The sequence below is a fragment of the Aythya ferina genome, assembly GCF_964211825.1.
Source record: "Aythya ferina genome assembly, chromosome: 1".
Lineage (NCBI taxonomy): Eukaryota > Metazoa > Chordata > Aves > Anseriformes > Anatidae > Aythya > Aythya ferina.
This window is the reverse complement of record NC_140296.1, coordinates 138,636,138-138,653,595: the sequence shown is the minus strand read 5'-3', so window position 1 is coordinate 138,653,595 and position 17,458 is coordinate 138,636,138. Positions and strand designations below refer to the sequence as shown.

General features: G+C 36.5%; 1 protein-coding gene across 3 annotated transcripts in view; it reads left to right on the top strand.

Moving 5' to 3' along the window:
* The window catches only part of AEBP2 (AE binding protein 2), a 57,654-nt gene that overhangs the window by 13,550 nt on the left and 26,646 nt on the right, over window positions 1–17,458 (top strand). For all 3 annotated transcript variants that reach the window (XM_084518268.1, XM_084518267.1, XM_084518266.1), the window contains exons 2-4: window positions 5,491–5,698; window positions 8,847–8,954; window positions 17,038–17,224. In XM_084518268.1, coding sequence (XP_084374394.1) covers window positions 5,491–5,698; window positions 8,847–8,954; window positions 17,038–17,224 — 503 coding nt within the window. The remainder of the gene's footprint in view (window positions 1–5,490; window positions 5,699–8,846; window positions 8,955–17,037; window positions 17,225–17,458) is intronic.

The following is a 17,458-nucleotide window of genomic DNA, read 5'->3' as shown; positions in this document are numbered from 1 at the left end:
ATAGGGGAATGCCACAAGCCCTTAAATTCGACTAGTGTCATTCTGCTTTGATAGTGGCAGTCAGGATTTAAACTGATCTCCTGGCGAGGGGAAAAAGGACTGGGGGGCGGGGTGGGTGGCAAGGGAAAGCTTGCTTTAAATTATTTACCTAAAATATGTTTGTTTATATATATATATGTTAATCTCTGGTTTTCCAGAATGTCTCTGCTTTCTTCACTTTTTTTCTGTTCTCTTCTTGATTCATGTTATTAGTTCCTTGTTTGGAGGTGTAGATTTCAGATGGGAAAGCAAGAAGAAAGCAGAGCAGGAGATGTACTTTCCATTATTACCTTCCCTTTTGTTACAGGACTTTTCCCTTTCTTGGGTCGTGCTAAGCAGATAGCGTCAGATTGGATTGGAAATCCCTATTCAGAGATTGAAAGATAAACAGACACTGCCATAGTGGTCCAGCCCTGTTTGGGCTGGGTTGCCATGCTTCACGTTGGGAAAATACTGAAGTGGGCTAGATAAAATGTTGGAACATGTGCATGCATTTTACCCACTTGAGCGTCCTGCTCTTGTGTCCTTTCTGAAGTCCAGAGGAATGACACAGTGGGTAGGTAAATCAGCAGATCTAGCAAAAAGTATTGCAGTGAGTTCTTGACAGACTTCAGCAGCAGCCACCGTTTTGATTATGAAACCTACCATCATTTTTCTCCTTTATCTTGAAATGGCAATTGAAGAGCAGATGACCTTCCAAGTCAAGTGTCTTCTCTGATGCCATATATACTGTGAACTTTTCTGTGAAAAGCTTCCTGATACTTCCTCAGCATATGGCCTGCTAGAGAAAAAGCACATATGCATAAGCTGTATACAACATGTCAGATGTTGCTGGTCGTTAGGTATTTTATGGATTCTCTTCATAGGCTTTACCTCTTTCCCAGGTGTCTCAGAACTCACTGAGAGAGACCCCCTACTTCCCCCCCACACCTCCCCAAAATCTAGGTTTTTAGAGTAAAGCAGTACTATATGGCTGATGACCTGCAATAGGCTGCTTCTGGAGGGGAAAAAAAAAATTGGTTATTTCTTGAAAAGGAATGTATTAGAATAGCAAGTTTCTTGCGTTTTACGGGAACGTGTCAGAAGAACAATCAGAGAATGGCGATCTCTGGTTGTGTGACCCCTGGCCGTTTTGGTTTATAAGCAATTAACCTATTTCTATAGTAGGTTCTGTTACAGCAATATTCATCTGCACTTCCAATGTCTTGGTTAAGCAAGCTAGAAGAAAGGAAGGCGTTCTGTTAAATATTGACCTATTATCACTCATCTGGATTTCAGTTACCTATTTTTAATTTTTTATATCTCTTGAATAGACTATAGAAGCATAGTCCAGTGTAAAACTTCATCCTTTGCTTCCAAGAAATTCTGTACGTTACCTCTTATTTTAAGTGCTGTGGGCAACCTTTTTATTCCAGTTGCTCTAATATTAAATTTTGATCTTAGAGTCATAGAATAATCTAGATTGGAAAAGACCTTCAACATCATCAAGTCCAACTGACAGCCTGACCTACAGAGTCCCGCTGCTAAACCATGTCCATTTGTTGCACATTCACACGTCTCTTAAAAACCTCCAGGGATGCAACGCTAATGTTAGCCTTTAGCAAGCACTTAGGCTATTAGAACTAAACTAAGCAAACATTTAAACCGTTACAACCAGATTGGCTCTTGAAGTGTTACTGGTTTCTCCTGTCATTAATAAACTTACCCATTGTGTTGTTGGCTGGATCATTATTTCTAGTCCCAACTTTTACATATTTTTCTCCAAAAATAAGAATAATTTTCTACAAGTAGGATAGCATATTGAAGGAAAAAAAAAGCCTGAATATCTGCATTTCCTGAGCTGTAAAAACGCAGACCTATGGTTTGGAGGAGGTCAGTGTATGTTGCATTGCGCTTATAATATGAAATAACCTCTCTCATGCTACAAGTTGATCAATGAGTTTTTTTCCTTGCAGCTTAGAAATTAATTGTGCTACATGCCTGTGAACTAGTGAAACCACATATGCAGACATGCACGCACCCATCCTTCACAGAACTTGTACTGGGCTGTGCTTTTTAATTGCTTTCCCACTCAAGACCAAGCTTCAAAAGCAGGGAACCCATGAGAGAACTAATCTGAATAACCAGTCTGAGACTGTCCTTGTGGTTGCCAGCACCATGTTGCAGCTTAGTCTTTTTGCAACAGGCTTGTTTGTGGGGTTTTGGGGAATGGTAGTAATGCTGTCAGTGAAACACGGACTGACAGCTTGGAAGTTTGAGTTCCCGCATGAAACGCTGATTAAAATCTGGTAGGTTAGTACCTTTCAGCTGTGAGAAAGTTAGGACTCTTTATTCCCCTGAAATGATCAGAGAGGGCTATTGTAGGAGCAATGTGTCTGTAGTGCCTTGCCATCCTTCATTAAGCAACTTCCTGTTGGAACCCTTGATCAATGTAATGCTACTTTGTTCAACAGAAGTGGTCGGTCTGGGTTCAAAGCTGCTCCTGAATGCTGATTTTGTGGAAACTCTTTGGGTAACTCTAGAACTCAGGTGTGTGGGAGCTGCATTAAGTTATTTATATAATTTTCTTTTTCATCCCATTGGTAGATTTTGCTTCCATAACTTGATTTTTACTTTCAGAGGTAATTTTTGGCATAGGTATCAGCTGAGGAAGGAATGTCAGTTCCTTGGTGCATCTGTTGTAGTGGGCCTGGCATGGGGGAAAATTGGAATTGAATGCAATGTATTTTTCACTTAAAGCATAACAATTTCATAGAAAGGTACTAATGCCTATTTCAGTAGTTTGCAGTTAGTGGCTGTTAGGTCTGTAACTTCAACTCTGTGTTAGTTGCATTTTTTTTTTTTTGGACGTTTCTGATGATTATAAAACAGTCTTTTGGGGAAAGACAGAAATGTGGAACAGACTCAAAACCATATCTGTAGTCTTCTGTTGGCCACCTTTGCTTTATCACTAGTCACAGATTGTGAACTTACATTATGAAAGGAACCAAGACAACTACTTGTAATGCAGAAGAAAGAAGGTGGGGTGGCTGGGTGTATTCAGGATATGGAAGATGGAGGAGAATAATCATGGGCACATGGTAAAATGCTCTGTAGCAGGAAAGTGCCAGTATGGCTTTCACTTGAGAGAAGGCATGTCTCGTAAATTGTTAGACCTTTTTTGAAAAATAAAAAATTAAGCATGGTATTTGTATAGTATTTAGCAAGTTTATTTTTGATAGATTTCTATTAAAGTCCAAACCTGTTGAAAGGGTCTCTAAAACTTTCTCATTTGGATTAATTTGGAAAACAAAAGCCTAAGAATAACTTTTCAGTTTTAATAATAGAAGGAGATTAATGAGTTGGAAGGCGATTTCTAAGGGTTGTCTGGGTAGTGGTAGTCAGCATTTTCCATAGTGTTACCTTACTGGTAGCTTGCTCTTCTAGATCAAAGTTTGCTCATGAAACTGAATTACTTGGGGTAGTTAAAACTAAATCTTAATGGGAAAGCATTGCAAAGGGAATCTGTTATTTTTTATTTATTTATTTTTTACTAGGGAATGAAATTTGATATTGAGAAATGCAGTGGAATAGCTATGGTGGGTGACAGGAGAGGAAGAACACAAACGAGGAAAACTATGATTTTTGAAATCATCAGAAACATCAGGAAAACTGCTAGCACAGTTTAAAAGAAAAAAGTACAGATGATTTGAGATTGCTAGTCAAGGGTTTTAGAGCAAGGAAACAAACATCCTAATGATATGCTCTAGTTTTGAGTAATGATGCTGTTTTTGTTGCATCCATCTTAAAATACGTAATACAACAGTAATGGGTATGTAAGCAGCAATGGTGTGAGAAATATGGAACAGCACTGATGCATTTAAAAGCAGAATGCTCTAGCACAGAAATCTGTACAAGAGGTAGAAGGAGAAAAAGATGTATGATAAAAGTTAGAAATGAATAGGAAACGATATTCTGTTCATTTAAAGTAACAGCATTAGTTTTTTTTTTTTTGTTTGTTTGTTTTTCCTTGCACTTCACTCAGAAGGATATCTAAAGACACTTACATAAAACACCGCCACATGCTGTGTTAGTAAAAGGGTATATGTCAGGTCAACATAAGTGATTCTCCCTCTGTACTTGGCACAATTAAGACTGTGTCTGGATCACTGTGTCTGTTTTGGGGCTCATCCCAGATACTGACATACTGGATAGTGTTCAGCAGAGGACCTCCAAAACAGATAGAAGGCTGATGCAAATCCTGTACCTGGAGAGGCTGAGAGATTGGGTTTCTTCAGTTTTAGAATAAGAAGGGTAGGCTTATTGCTGTTCTCAGTGATCTGATTAGGACTGCATAGGAAAGGAGAAGGCAGTCATCAACTGTTCAACTAAAAAAGATGGAAGGGCAACAGATGAGAAGTTACAACACTGGAAATTCTGATGAGACACTAGGAAATTTTTCCCTTTCTCCACAATTAGGTTACTCAAACATTGGAAAAGCTGTTCAGAAAGGTAGCAGAAGCTCCAACCTTTGAAAACACCCATAAAAAACTTAACCATTTGAGACTATGAGCAGCCTGATCTCACTTGGTCCTGTTCGAGCAGCGAATTGGACCAACCGACCTCCTGAGGTCCTCTCAAAGACGAGCTGTTCTTTAGTTCTATGACTTTGTGGAAGACAGAAACATGAAGGGTTCTAAAAGGCAACGAGCAAGTTTAGAAGTTTTTTTTTTTTTTAAAGTTATGTCAGTAGTTACTTAATTTTTAATTCTATTTTTTTAATTCTATTATTTTAATTTTATTTTTATTTTTAATATTAATTTTTAAGTTATTTTATCCAGGAACAATATCTGTCTGTCTCTGTGCTGTTTGCCTTAATATGAAAAGAGTACTCCATGCTTTTTTTTCCTGCTGAGATTGAGGGCAGAATAGCTGATAAGAATGACCCTGCAAAGTGTCAAAAGACAAACAAAAACCTCAGTAGTTTAGATTACATGTGTGATAGACATGCTGCTGGGCCTTGGAGTTAAGTGCAGGAGTCTCTTAAACATTCTGTAAAACTTCACTTCTGTATTATTTTGAAGGCTTTAGTGTTAGTTGTGGATGCTGATCTAGATATATGTCTGGTAAAAAAAAAAAAAAAAAAAAAGGTTTAGCAAAAACAATGAACGACTGATGTTGTTTAAAAATAACCGTGTTAACAAACAATTTTCTCACAAGTCAGTGAATGGGAAGAAAGTTTTCCAGCTCTCCCGTTTGTTGACAGTGTCCAGAAGAAGTTACACTATGGAGTGATAGTGGTTATGCCCTGACTGAATATTTTACTGTATTTAAGGTGATGAGCCGTAATAATATGTTTCAAGTCTCCTTTTTATCCTGTCTTAATTAATCTGATGAAAAGCCCTAAAGAGCTACAGTTTTTATATGTTCCATTAATGTGTAACAAATACAAACAGTCTCCTTTTCTTACAGCATAAGCAGCACTATTATGGATGTAGACAGCACAATTTCCAGTGGGCGTTCGACTCCAGTAATGATGAATGGGCAAGGAATTCCTGCCTCCTCTGCAAAGAGCATTGCTTACAACTGTTGTTGGGACCACTGCCATGCTTGCTTCAGCTCCAGCCCGGATTTGGCAGATCACATTCGCTCTATACATGTGGATGGTCAACGAGGAGGGGTTGGTGTTAATTATTTTTCCTCCCTCTTTTTTACTGTTGTTTTATTCTGTGGTGACAGTAGTAAATTTTATGTTTTATGTTATAAAGTATCAGTAGTTTAGCTACTGGCAACTGAGATTGGGCCCTCAGTGGTGTGGCACTAAGCATGCAGCTGCTGTGTTTTCCATAACACGCTTGATTTGGTGTTCTGTGGTTTTGATAGAATGGCGACCTTTAAGAATATAGTATGTTCCTAATGTTTAAATTTATTGGATATTTGATAGATTTGCTAATTTCTCAGCATCCCGAGGATGCTGGTTTTAAGTGCTTATATTTGGAATTCATTTTCTTACAACTTCTAGTGTATGTGCTTCTGCATATTAACTCAGGCAAAGTTATTTCATGATTATTTTTACAAATATAGTTTTATTAGAAATAATATATAAACAGAATATATTACAGGGCAGATGTAAGACTGGTCATCTTGGGAGTACAAAGTCTTACCAAAACAGTTCAGTTTGTAGTACGTACTGACAGCAGGTCTTTGGATGTTACACCTTCAATATAACTGCATCTAGTATTATTTTTTAAATTAAGGTATATATATGAGCATATATCTTTTGGTCTAATATCTGTTCAAGTGGTGCAGTTTGGGTTGGTCTCACAATTTTATGTTATAACACCTCTCCAAATAGCGTAATTTCAAATCTGTACTGAACTCCCTGCTTCCCAACTTCCCAAATTACTTTTAACGCCTGGAATATTTCAAGTAAACTACCTTTATATCAAACACAAGCAGTCTGCTTTCAGTGCTATACATTGCATGTCTTTAACTTCTTGGACAACTAATACCAACTCTTAACCTAACATAATGTTTATTTTCAACTTTTGTCTTGCTGCTTCTTTAAAATGTGAATATGTCAAATGTTAGGTCATTATGTATTATCTTAAGGGTACAAGAGACTTAAATAAGGTGCATATTTGCATCGCATTATGTAGTTTTTTATGTAATTGTGTCACTGCGACAGGTGTGACTCACTGGTTGCATTTAGCTAATGTTATTTGGTATGACTGCACTTCTAGCTTGATATTTAGTGCTTCTTCTTGAAGTCCAAGCTTTAGCTGGAATCATTCAGCTAGTGAGACAGCAGTTTAGTCACTCGTGAGATAGATTTCAGTGATTCTGTTCACAGTTTTATAAAAGTGCTATGTGAATCCTATGTGAGACAATTAAATGGATGAGGTGTATCAGTATCCTGGGGTCTGTCAACGTAGATGCATGACTTTTGTCCCATCCATAACCCCTTTTAATTTCTTAAAAAGTGATTGGAAGATTTTTCCAGATTTTTTGTACTATTTTTCTGCTCATTCACATTATATGGCATGATTTGTGGGTATTTTCATATTGAAAATGTTAAACTGTATTTTGTCTTTCTGAATGAGACAGTTGTTGGAAGCACCAAACAACCGCCTGAGCATTGCCCTCAGTTCACACTTTTATTCCCCGTGGTGGAGTTGGTTTCTTTTTCAAAAAGTTCTTCCACTAGATGCTGTGGAAAGGGACTGATGCTGGCTGTTTGGTTTCATGGATTTGTCTGCCACCTGCTGGCGAGGCGTTTAAGTGTTGTTAGAGAGCATGTGGTTTTGGTAGGATTTCAGGTTATTACTCAACTCAGTGACTATAAATTTTAAGGATAGTAGTTGTAGTATTTGCTTCTTGAGAACTTACAAGCAAGCTTATCACATTGTTTTTATGGTTATAATGCGTTTTTTTCAACTTAATATTGAGATAATGGCTCTAAACCAGCCCAGGAAGCCCAAGCCAGAACAATGAAGAGCCCAGGAGACTAATGAAATAATTTTACTTTTCTGAAATACTTTGCCAGAAATATTTTGGGTTCAGATTTTTAGACAGGTTCACAAGAAGCCTTGCTAGAGTTTCTGGGGGGTTGTTGTAAAACCAAGTGGATGTTTTTTGAGGGGATTGCGTTTCAACTATCTGTTGTTCCCCTTTGAGTGCTGTGCAGTTTGCAGTTGATGGTGGCAATTCTGAGATAGTTATGTAGCTGTTGCGCTGACAGCAATCCCAGACTTCCGTCCTGTGGCTGCAGGGGGATCTTAAAACTGATGAGCAGCAGGCACTAAAACAGCAGTTGGGCCTTATTGGTCAGGAGACCTTGATCAGTCATACAGGCATGCATGGTTTTCAAGCTTTGCTTTAGTAAGTTGAGGTGTCTGTTATATAGAAAGTACATCGCTTGCTTGTCTGGCTGTTCTTTTGTTTTGAAAGTACAGTCTTTCGATAACTCATTTTTTTCTTTCTGAAAGAGAACAAGAAGCTCAAATCCAATTAGTTCCCTGTAGTTCCAAAAGGTATTCTGAAAGTATTTTGGACAACACTATTCCTGGGGACTGTATTCTGCTGCTAAAAATTAGGGCTGTATCCCTTCCTCCTCCCCTCTGCCCTCTGACTTGTTAAAGAAATTCTAACGAAGGCCAAGACCATTGAGCTTTTTTATTCTCTAGATTATAGTCAGACACAATGAGAGGAGAGAGAAAAGCAGCATGAGTAAGTTCTACTCTTTAATGCACTATTGTGCATATGACTGATCTGTATACCGGAATAGCCAAACACCCACAGGTTTTGAATCCTATGAAAAATTTTCCCTTTCTTCATCAGGAAGGGCCTTAACTAGGGGTATCTAGTATTCCATAGTATAAAACTGATATTTAAATAATAGGATTTTAAGACTTTGCCATTCTCAAGGAATTAAATCATTACTTGCTTATGAGCATAAATCATCTTTCTATCTTTGCTATCTGTAAAATGTAAATCTTACCGCTTACAAATTTTCTATCTCAATATCTCTGGTGATACTGATATGCAGTACAAACGCAAACTGTAGCTGGATGTTGTGGCTTTTTGATTGTGTCTATCTGAAGCATCTTCTGGCTTTTCATGCTTGTTTCACTGACCTTTTTTTTTTTTTTAATACTTGTGGTTGCAATTATTTTTGCCTTGGTGAGACAAGTGTGTTGCCAAATAAACGGTGGTTTCAGAATTCTTTGAACTAATTTGTATTGTGGTAATAAGCTTGCTAATCTACTTCTGAAATTTTTTCTTTTTTCTTTGACTTACCTAAACTTACCGTGTTTTTACATTATTAGGTGTTTGTTTGCTTGTGGAAAGGTTGCAAAGTATATAATACACCTTCAACAAGTCAAAGTTGGTTGCAGAGGCATATGCTGACACACAGTGGGGACAAACCTTTCAAGGTAAGGTTCATAGCAAGGTATATAATTATTTATTCTAAGAGCGATCCTATTCATTTTTTCTGATAGAATGTATTAATGGAAAAATGCCATTACAGGAGGATTTCTTAACATATCAAGCTAGCTGAGCTTTGGTCTTTGCCTTGATGGTGCCCAAAGATCCTGTTCTGTTATGAAAACAGATGAAGATACCATTATTTCTTCTCTGTCCGTGTTGCTTTTAATCTATAAATGGTAGGGGAATCTAAAACTAAATAATGATATAGTTTATTTTTGTGTACGTTTTCCTGTTGAGTTGTTTATACACTGTAACAGTGAGATATTTTGCTTCATGCTTTACACTTCGGATGATGCCTAGTGGTGTGCATTCTGTGCTTGAGTAAGAGCTGTTCTTGTTAACAAAATTCAGTTGAAACAGTCAGTGACTATTTATGGTTAACCTCTCTGAGAATAATAAGGAAGTCAGGAATGCAGGACCGATGAGCTGACTGTATTTCCTGCATAGTATTTTCTAACTTTCTCTTTCTTTCTCCCCCTAATCTGTACCTGCAATTCTAGGTATAGTAGTGTTTATCATTCCCATATCCACCAATCCGTTATTAATGAGTTGCTTCATCCTCTTATGGATACAGTTGGGGCAGTTCATAGCTGTCAGTCCTGGATCATTTTATGGTAAGTTCCACCCACACTACTTCAGACTGAAGTTCTCCTTCCATCTAGGATTTAAAAAATGAATAGGGCTTTTTATTAAATGTAGGTAGCATTTTATATCTTCCTCCCCCTCTGCCCCAACCTCACCAAGTTTTAGTCACTACTTCTCTATTACCCTCTCCTCTCTTTCTTCCCACGTAATGTCGTCTGTTTGTTTATTTTAGGGCAGTTTTATTACTAAAAAGTTTTTTTCTATTACAGTGACCTCTTCCAGAAGTTACTGCTTCTGCACAGATTTTAACAGTAGTTATGACAGATAACAAAACTATACTCAAAGCTTAGAGAGTAAAAATAGTTCAATGCAAGTGAAAGCTTTTTTTTTTTTTTTCCCTAGTCTTGTGAAGACTAGACTTTCCAAACTGCTTAATTTAGTCTGAAAACTTCTGACAGAGTGAATGACAGTGGGGGAAACTTGCTATGGAGTTTATTCCTTTGTTCAAAGGAATTAAGTTAACATACTCTTGAAAGCGTAGTGTAAGGATCATAGATCCCTGAAATCTTGCAGATGTGATTGTTCTAGTAACGTAATTTTAACTGCTGATCCCTGAATCGAACTTGAAAATGAGTCATTAGAGGAAACTTGTACCTTATTTCTTCTCATTTTAGAACTAAGTAGTTTAAGTGACAAAGTGTAATAGCAGGTTTCTGTCTTAAAGAAAAGCTTTCTGATAGGTTAGTGTGTAGACTTGCTTGGTGTACATCAAAGAAGGTCGATTTAGAGGCATAGGGTTTAAAAGAGGTGGTCATGCCTCAGGAAATAATAGTATTTCTTGAGTCTTGTGAGCTATCTAGTGAAGTTGGTAAAAGCTGATATCCCATTTTTTTTTTGCTAAACTGGTTACAGCTAGAGCTGTAAGACTTCAAATAGTTAGTTCTGATAAGCATGTGTTAACTAGCTGGTGAAATAGTACATACTTTTCTGTAATTTCTGGTCATGCTATGGGAAAGGATGAAACGCAGGCAACTATTGCAGTAGTTTATCATGGCTCAAAGTCTGTTACTTCATTTTTTTTCCTACTGTTGTTTTCAGTGTTTGTTTGCATTTTATCTTTGTATTTCTCAATCTGTTCCTGGGAGCTTTGAATAGATGATAATTCTGGTCCTGTAACTTCTTTTGTTCCCCTTTCATTTATGCTGAATATAGGCTTCAGAGCCCCCATGATTTAGCCAAGTATGTGATTGTGATAACTTGTTAGTTACCTAGACCCCTTTATTGACTTGATCCTTTTCTTTTTCAAGCTTTTGAAATCTATTGTCTGATACAAAAGCATTTAAGAATGTTGAATATTAGTCTTGATCAGTTCAAGAACAGTTACTGCTTCATTTTATGGCAGCTTTTCTATAAAAACTAAGCACTTTTTGCATTTAGGTGTTGATATAAATCCTAATGGCTCAGATTTTTAGCAAAACCCCAATTTTTCTATTTGGTTGTATTAAAGACCTCTTGTTCTTGATTAGTACAGTGGCTCCTGGCCCCCCCCCCCCCCCCAAAAAAAAAAAAAAATAACAACAAAATATATAAATACGTTCAAGTATAAAAGTAGGAGTCATTGTCACTTCATAGTACTTGCTGAAAATGCCAAGTCATTCAATCATTTGTTAAAAATAAATAAATGTCAGGATTTGTGAAGAATTGACTTGGAAGGCAGTGGAAATGATAGAACTGTATGCTATTTTCTAGAGAACTGTTCAGAATTGTTTTAAGAAAGGCAAAGAATGTTAGCTAGGAAGGTGATGAAGCTCTTGTAAAAGGAAGACTGTTGTAAAGGCAGGAGGAAAACCAAAACTGTTTAATGATGAGTGGAGACTAATGAATATATGGCAAGCTGCTACATGCTTATACCTCTAATGAAAATAAGAGGAAAAAAGTATTTTCTTAAATTGAAAGGCAGCTGGGGACTGTCTCGGGCATAAAGCTGTCTTTTGCAGAACTATTCTGCTGAAGAATATGTCCCTGTCCTGTCTGCCTTTTGTTTGCAAATGAATTCATTTTATGTAGTTGCCCATTCTGGGTTTAATACTCAATTTTTGTGATGCATGTAATGCTGTCCTTTGATTTAAAGGCTGTATCCTACTTTAAATTAGCTTTTCTGCTTTCGTTTTAAAAGGTCTTTGTGGGCTTACCTGCCCTTTCCATGCATGCGTATGAACTACATGACTGCGTGGTTCATTTGTCACTAAGGTGAACCCACTTCTAAATTGCAAAGACATTTGTTTCATATTTTTGTAAATTCCTCGTGTGGTTCCTGTTCTTGTGGTTTAGCACGTCCCCCTTGGTATTACAACACCTGTGACGTAGAAAACGTAAATTTGCTTATGAATACCTATTTTTGAGATATTAGCTCTATGTCTTTATGGGGCAATTTCCTAATAGTGTGTGATCAGATAATTAGGAGACATTTTACATCTGAATAATCTGCTAAACTAAGGCAGAAATGATAAGTTTGACCTTTGGGGCTGAACTTTGGACCTTGGTTCCCCTTTAGTCATCAGATTTCTTTGCTTTTTTTTTATTTCCTCCCCTTTTCTAAAAATTTTTAGTGCTGTTGTCCTTACGTTTTATGTGGAACACATGGATGGATTTTATTTTCTTCTTATTCGAGGCCGTCATCACTAATTTTTGTTGTTCAGAAAACAGTCTTACCTAGGGCACCCATGAATCCCTCCAAAGTAAGTGTGTCAATTAAATGAGACACAGTTACCATTGATGATAGTTCTCAGCCTCTAATCAAGTATTTCTGCAAAGCAGTGTGCTTTTCTAGTCATTCTTTGGATGTGCTATTTCCTAAATCTGTTTCTCTTGTCAAGAGGATCAAAGATTGGTCTTGCAAAATATTTCTGATATGAGAATTTACTGGCCTTCTTTGGGACCACAGTTAAGTATTTTTGGAGTTACACTACTCTTTTTAATACCTGAAGTTCATTGCTTTTGTGCTGCTGGAAGTTCTCTTTGTTTATAACAGTCTGGTTCTAGCCATTCTTCCAGCCTTTTTTGTTGTTACAGGTGTTTTCAGAGCATGTAATTTTTTCTCTGAAGATAATCAGTATGTTCATGTTTGCATATCATTTTATATCCAGAGCTGAGAGAGAGAAAGCCTAGATATTACTTTTTTTTTAATAGTTTTACTGCATAATTTTTGCAGCTTTTTAGAAATGGGTGGAATGCTGGAAGTATCATCATCATGTAGTAGTTGTCCTATCTCAAGTTCAACAACCTAAACTTTCAGGCTTTCAGAACATACAGACAGATAGAACTAGAGGAATAGTCTGCAGAGATAAATAGAAAACTGATGCTGGTAGCTGTCTTTGGCAAGCTGAGAAAGAATTGTCTTAACTTGACTGTTAGAAACAGTTGAATAGTTATTGTGCTGTGACAATCTGCATTTTTTTAGCACTGTTTCTGGTACTCAGAATTTTTTGAAGTGCTACCTGCTGCTGCAGAAGGCATTAAAAGTTAGTTACTTGTAGACGTACCAAAATAATTCTTAGCATGTAGTGTAGATGACCAAGTAGAAGGTGTTAGGCACAATGAAAGGACAAATGGTAGAGTGAGCTCAAATGTGTGGGACCTAATTATAAAAATAGTTGCTTGTAGCAATCCTCTGCAGAGGAGGACTCTGTGAAAATAAAACTGAATATGCAACCAACTGCTTTCAACATGTGGATATGCTCTTAATGTTTAAGATCAGTCATGCAGGGTTTGTTCACATGGGGTAAATGCTTTCAGTAGCAACAACAAATAACAATACATAAATTTATTGTAGGCTTTCATCCTTTGCTTAAAAGGGGAGGAAAAAAAGTAGTAGTAAAAATGGAATTTTGTGTTCATTCTACCACCTGTAACTTCCAGAATTCATTAGGGAGTAATTCATTAAGGGATGACTGCACTTGATATGACTATTAATAGAGGAACATTAGTTGAAATCTAGATGACAAAGCCAAGCAAATTCAGTCCTCATTTGGAATTCATGTCAGTTATTCTTTTGGCAGGACATCTTCTGTCCATTAGAGCATTGCAGATGCAGATAGAAAATGTAGTCATTCTGCCTGAATGCTTAGATGATGAGACAGTAAGGTTTGTCCAGATGTCTAAAATATTATTGTCAGATCTATTGGAAAAAAAATGCACGTTAAATACTCTAAAAAGGGTACTCGATTATTTTGAATTCAATAGAAAAAGTCTGTATTACTAGATAATTTATATCCTGGTTGTTAAAGTCACTGGTCACTATTGCCCATTAATAATGGTGGGTATGGGTACACTGGAGAAATTAAATTTCTTACTTGTTGACTTATTTTCTCTTGAAGTAACATATCCACCAATCCGGACCCAACCTATCATATTGCAAACTGAATGCAAAATTTTGAGATACAGGGTTTTGGGGAAAAAGTAAGAGATTGGTTTAAAGTTGTGCATAATAGTTGAGTCTGATTTATTAGAAGCCCTCTAGATCTGTATAATTATCTGGTGGGAAGCTGATTTGGTGTGACTTACCGTCCAGAGATCCTGAAGTGACAGCCTGAACTGCTCCTTTATCTTTGGAGAGAAGAGACTTTACCCGTTAGTAACGGATTGCTGGATATATTATTTTAGAGAAAAAAAGGAAAAAACAGGTAAGATTTTTCTCCTCTTCTACTATTTTTCTGTCCACTACAAAGGCATTCTGTGTCATCTTTGATATATACATCTATATATCAGCTGTTGATTATTTGATGACATAACAGGTAGTGTCAAAGTACACAATATGTGGATGTGATGGTCTTTGCAAATATTTCATACTGAGCTGCAGACTGTAAGTAGGCTTTCTGGAAAAAGATAATTTTTAGTTGGGGGTTACATATGCTGAGGACTTAATGTTTGGGGCTTTTAAAAGTAAAACTTAAATTACAAGAAGTGGTAGCTTCTGTAGAGAATCTGTATTGGATGTCCGTGACTTTTTTCTCTGTACTAGACAGAAGTCAACTTATGACATTGTGTGTAGTTAGCCATAAAACCGTATTTCTTATCTGACAAGGAATTCCACAAGAGGTCTTAAGAACTTGTGATTTAGAAATGTGGCCAACACAATGTTTATATATTATTTTCAGAAGGTATTGCCTTTTTATACTGTACTTAAGTAATTTGGCATATAGTAATGCATGCACTGTACCAAGACTTCAGGTTGTTTTTTTACTTTTAGCAGGCATTGGCAAGACCGAAATTTTAATCTCTCAGTAAGGTTGAACTTCAGAGTAGTTCTGTGTTCATTTTCCTTTTGTCAGTGTTTGTAGAATCAGAAAGAGCTAGAAGCTTGTCAGTGGCACTTTCATTAAAGTTAAACCTAAGCTTAGATTTAGTTGCTTAGTTTAGTTTCATGAAACTGCTTTTATGAGCAACACAGCTTCAAGAACTACGAAACTGGAGAATAAAAAATTGGTCAAACTAATGCATGCATGTATTTTGTCGCTATCTGTTGATTGTGGGTTTGTTCATCTTTAATACAATGGTGTAAATTTTCATCTTAATATTAATTTGAAGTAATAATATTGCTTTGAGGTTCCTGTACCCTAAATGAGAGCAAGATCTCTTGTTTTATTTTGAATTTAGATGTGGTATGATGTCTTGTTGTAGGCTGTTATGGTGTAAGTGTACAGTATTGTTGTTGTTTAAATTTGGTAAATTGTAGGGCAAAGTAAAAAGTTACAGATAGGTTTTTGGTAGAGATGGGCAGAAATTTAAGATGCTTATTAGTGGAGGAGACAGAGAGGAACGTACAGTTACATTAACATTGCATGTTTTTAGTTACCTTAGTGCTTAAACTTCCCTTAAGCTTGCTAAAAACATTTAAATAAAATTGTCCTCCTATTTTTGTCTTTCACTGTCTTGTGAAAAAATACTTACATTTTTTTTATTCCTATAACAAGTATTATGTCCTTGGAGATTATGGAGGTTTTTCTTCAGGAATATAGCGTTCATGTTTTGTAATGATCAATGAAAACCTTTTGCTGGGATTGAGATAGAAATAAACTTTTCAGTTCTTTTACAGCCCCAGTTTGGAAACAGCAAAGTTGGGTATCAGGGACAAAACACACTGAGTGGTATTCTGCTGCTGTTGTCCTGTCTTTCAACCAAATGTGCAGGCTTGGGACAGATTACTTCGAGCTTGCAAATACTTCAGAGAAAATTTTACATTATGAATATAGTTGCAGCATTACTCACTGCTGAACTCCCATTACAGCTGCCTCGTCAGTTTGCTGTGAAGGGGAGTGCTAGAGAAAAGAGATACAAACAAGAGAGCTAAGAGAAAGGATTGGGGGAAGCAAAACAGATGTGGAAGACGGAAAGCTTTTGAATGGTTTAGAGTGGTGATGGGTTCTTGCTACTGGATAATGAATTCATTTGTCCTACTACTGTTTAATCAGGAGAAGAAAAATCAGTCGTGGATACACAATTCACTGCAGCCCATGATGAAATGCATATCAATTATTTTTTTGTTACCCTTCTAAGCTAAGAGCACAAGAGAAAAACTTTGTGCTTTCCACCCCAACAATATAATTTAAACATTTATTTTATATAAAAATAATTGTAAACATAAACGAAATACTTAAAAAAAAAAAAAAGTCAGTACTTGTTTAGTTGCATGTATCTTGTGATTTCTGTGTTTCTGCTTAGTTATTGGGTCTAGTCTTACTTTTCTGTTTGAAAAAGAGGCCATTTTCTTTGAGTGAGAACTTTCTTAAATACTTCTGAAGGAATTGCACCTTGCAAAAAATAAGTGTGTATATTGTCGTGTTAGTAGGATTTTGAAGATACTGAAGTCACTTCAAGCCAGAAGTGAAGGATATTGACCTTGTATAGCATTTATAGAAAGCATTAAGCTTGGTTAAATTCAGTTTTGGTAGGGATGCTTTTTTATTTGAAAAGTTCACTTCTAATCTCTCGCAAGAAAGGAGATTAGAGAACACTGCTGTTATCTACCACTAGGGAAGACTGTAGAGCTGTTGAGAAATACAGAATAACTATGTAGTGTTTTGAAAAGCAAGGGGATAATGCTGGTCTATAGGGAAAAAATCTTCAGATGTGTTTTTCTGTGAAGAGAGTTTTACTGCATTGTTCAAGATTAACATTGTTCAAGATTAATTTTATGCTATACAATATTGTAGAATATTATATAGCATTTAAAAAGGTGATTGCACCACAGGAAAATTATGAGTTATAAAGTTCAGATGGAAATTTTAGATTATTTTTGTTTCTCTTTAGAATTGCATGGTCTTAAAGAGTTTATCTATCTTTTACTGTGTTGGAGGCTGAGCCAGAAAAGGCAAACTGAAAAATCTATGAGTTTGATAGTGCAGAGTGTACTGATACAGTAACTTTATTTTTTTTCCTCATCAGTGTGTAGTTGGTGGATGCAATGCCAGCTTTGCATCTCAGGGAGGACTTGCCCGTCATGTGCCCACACACTTCAGCCAGCAGAACTCTTCAAAAGTTGCCAGTCAGCCAAAGGCCAAAGAGGAATCTCCATCTAAAGCTGGAATGAATAAAAGAAGAAAGTTAAAGAATAAGAGACGACGATCATTACGTAAGTATGACTAAAATGTCAATGTAATTGACTAAAATGTAAGACTAAAAATGTCTAGTATTTCTAGACATTTTTATATCCACAACAACACACTTTATTAGTGTAATGACAGTTTTATGAGCATAACAGAGGCTTAATATTGAAGATATTTGACTAGCTGTATTCTGAATCTTTCGCTGCACAATTGAGGTTTGTTAATTTGATGTGAACCAATGTTCTGTGAAGTGTGACCTA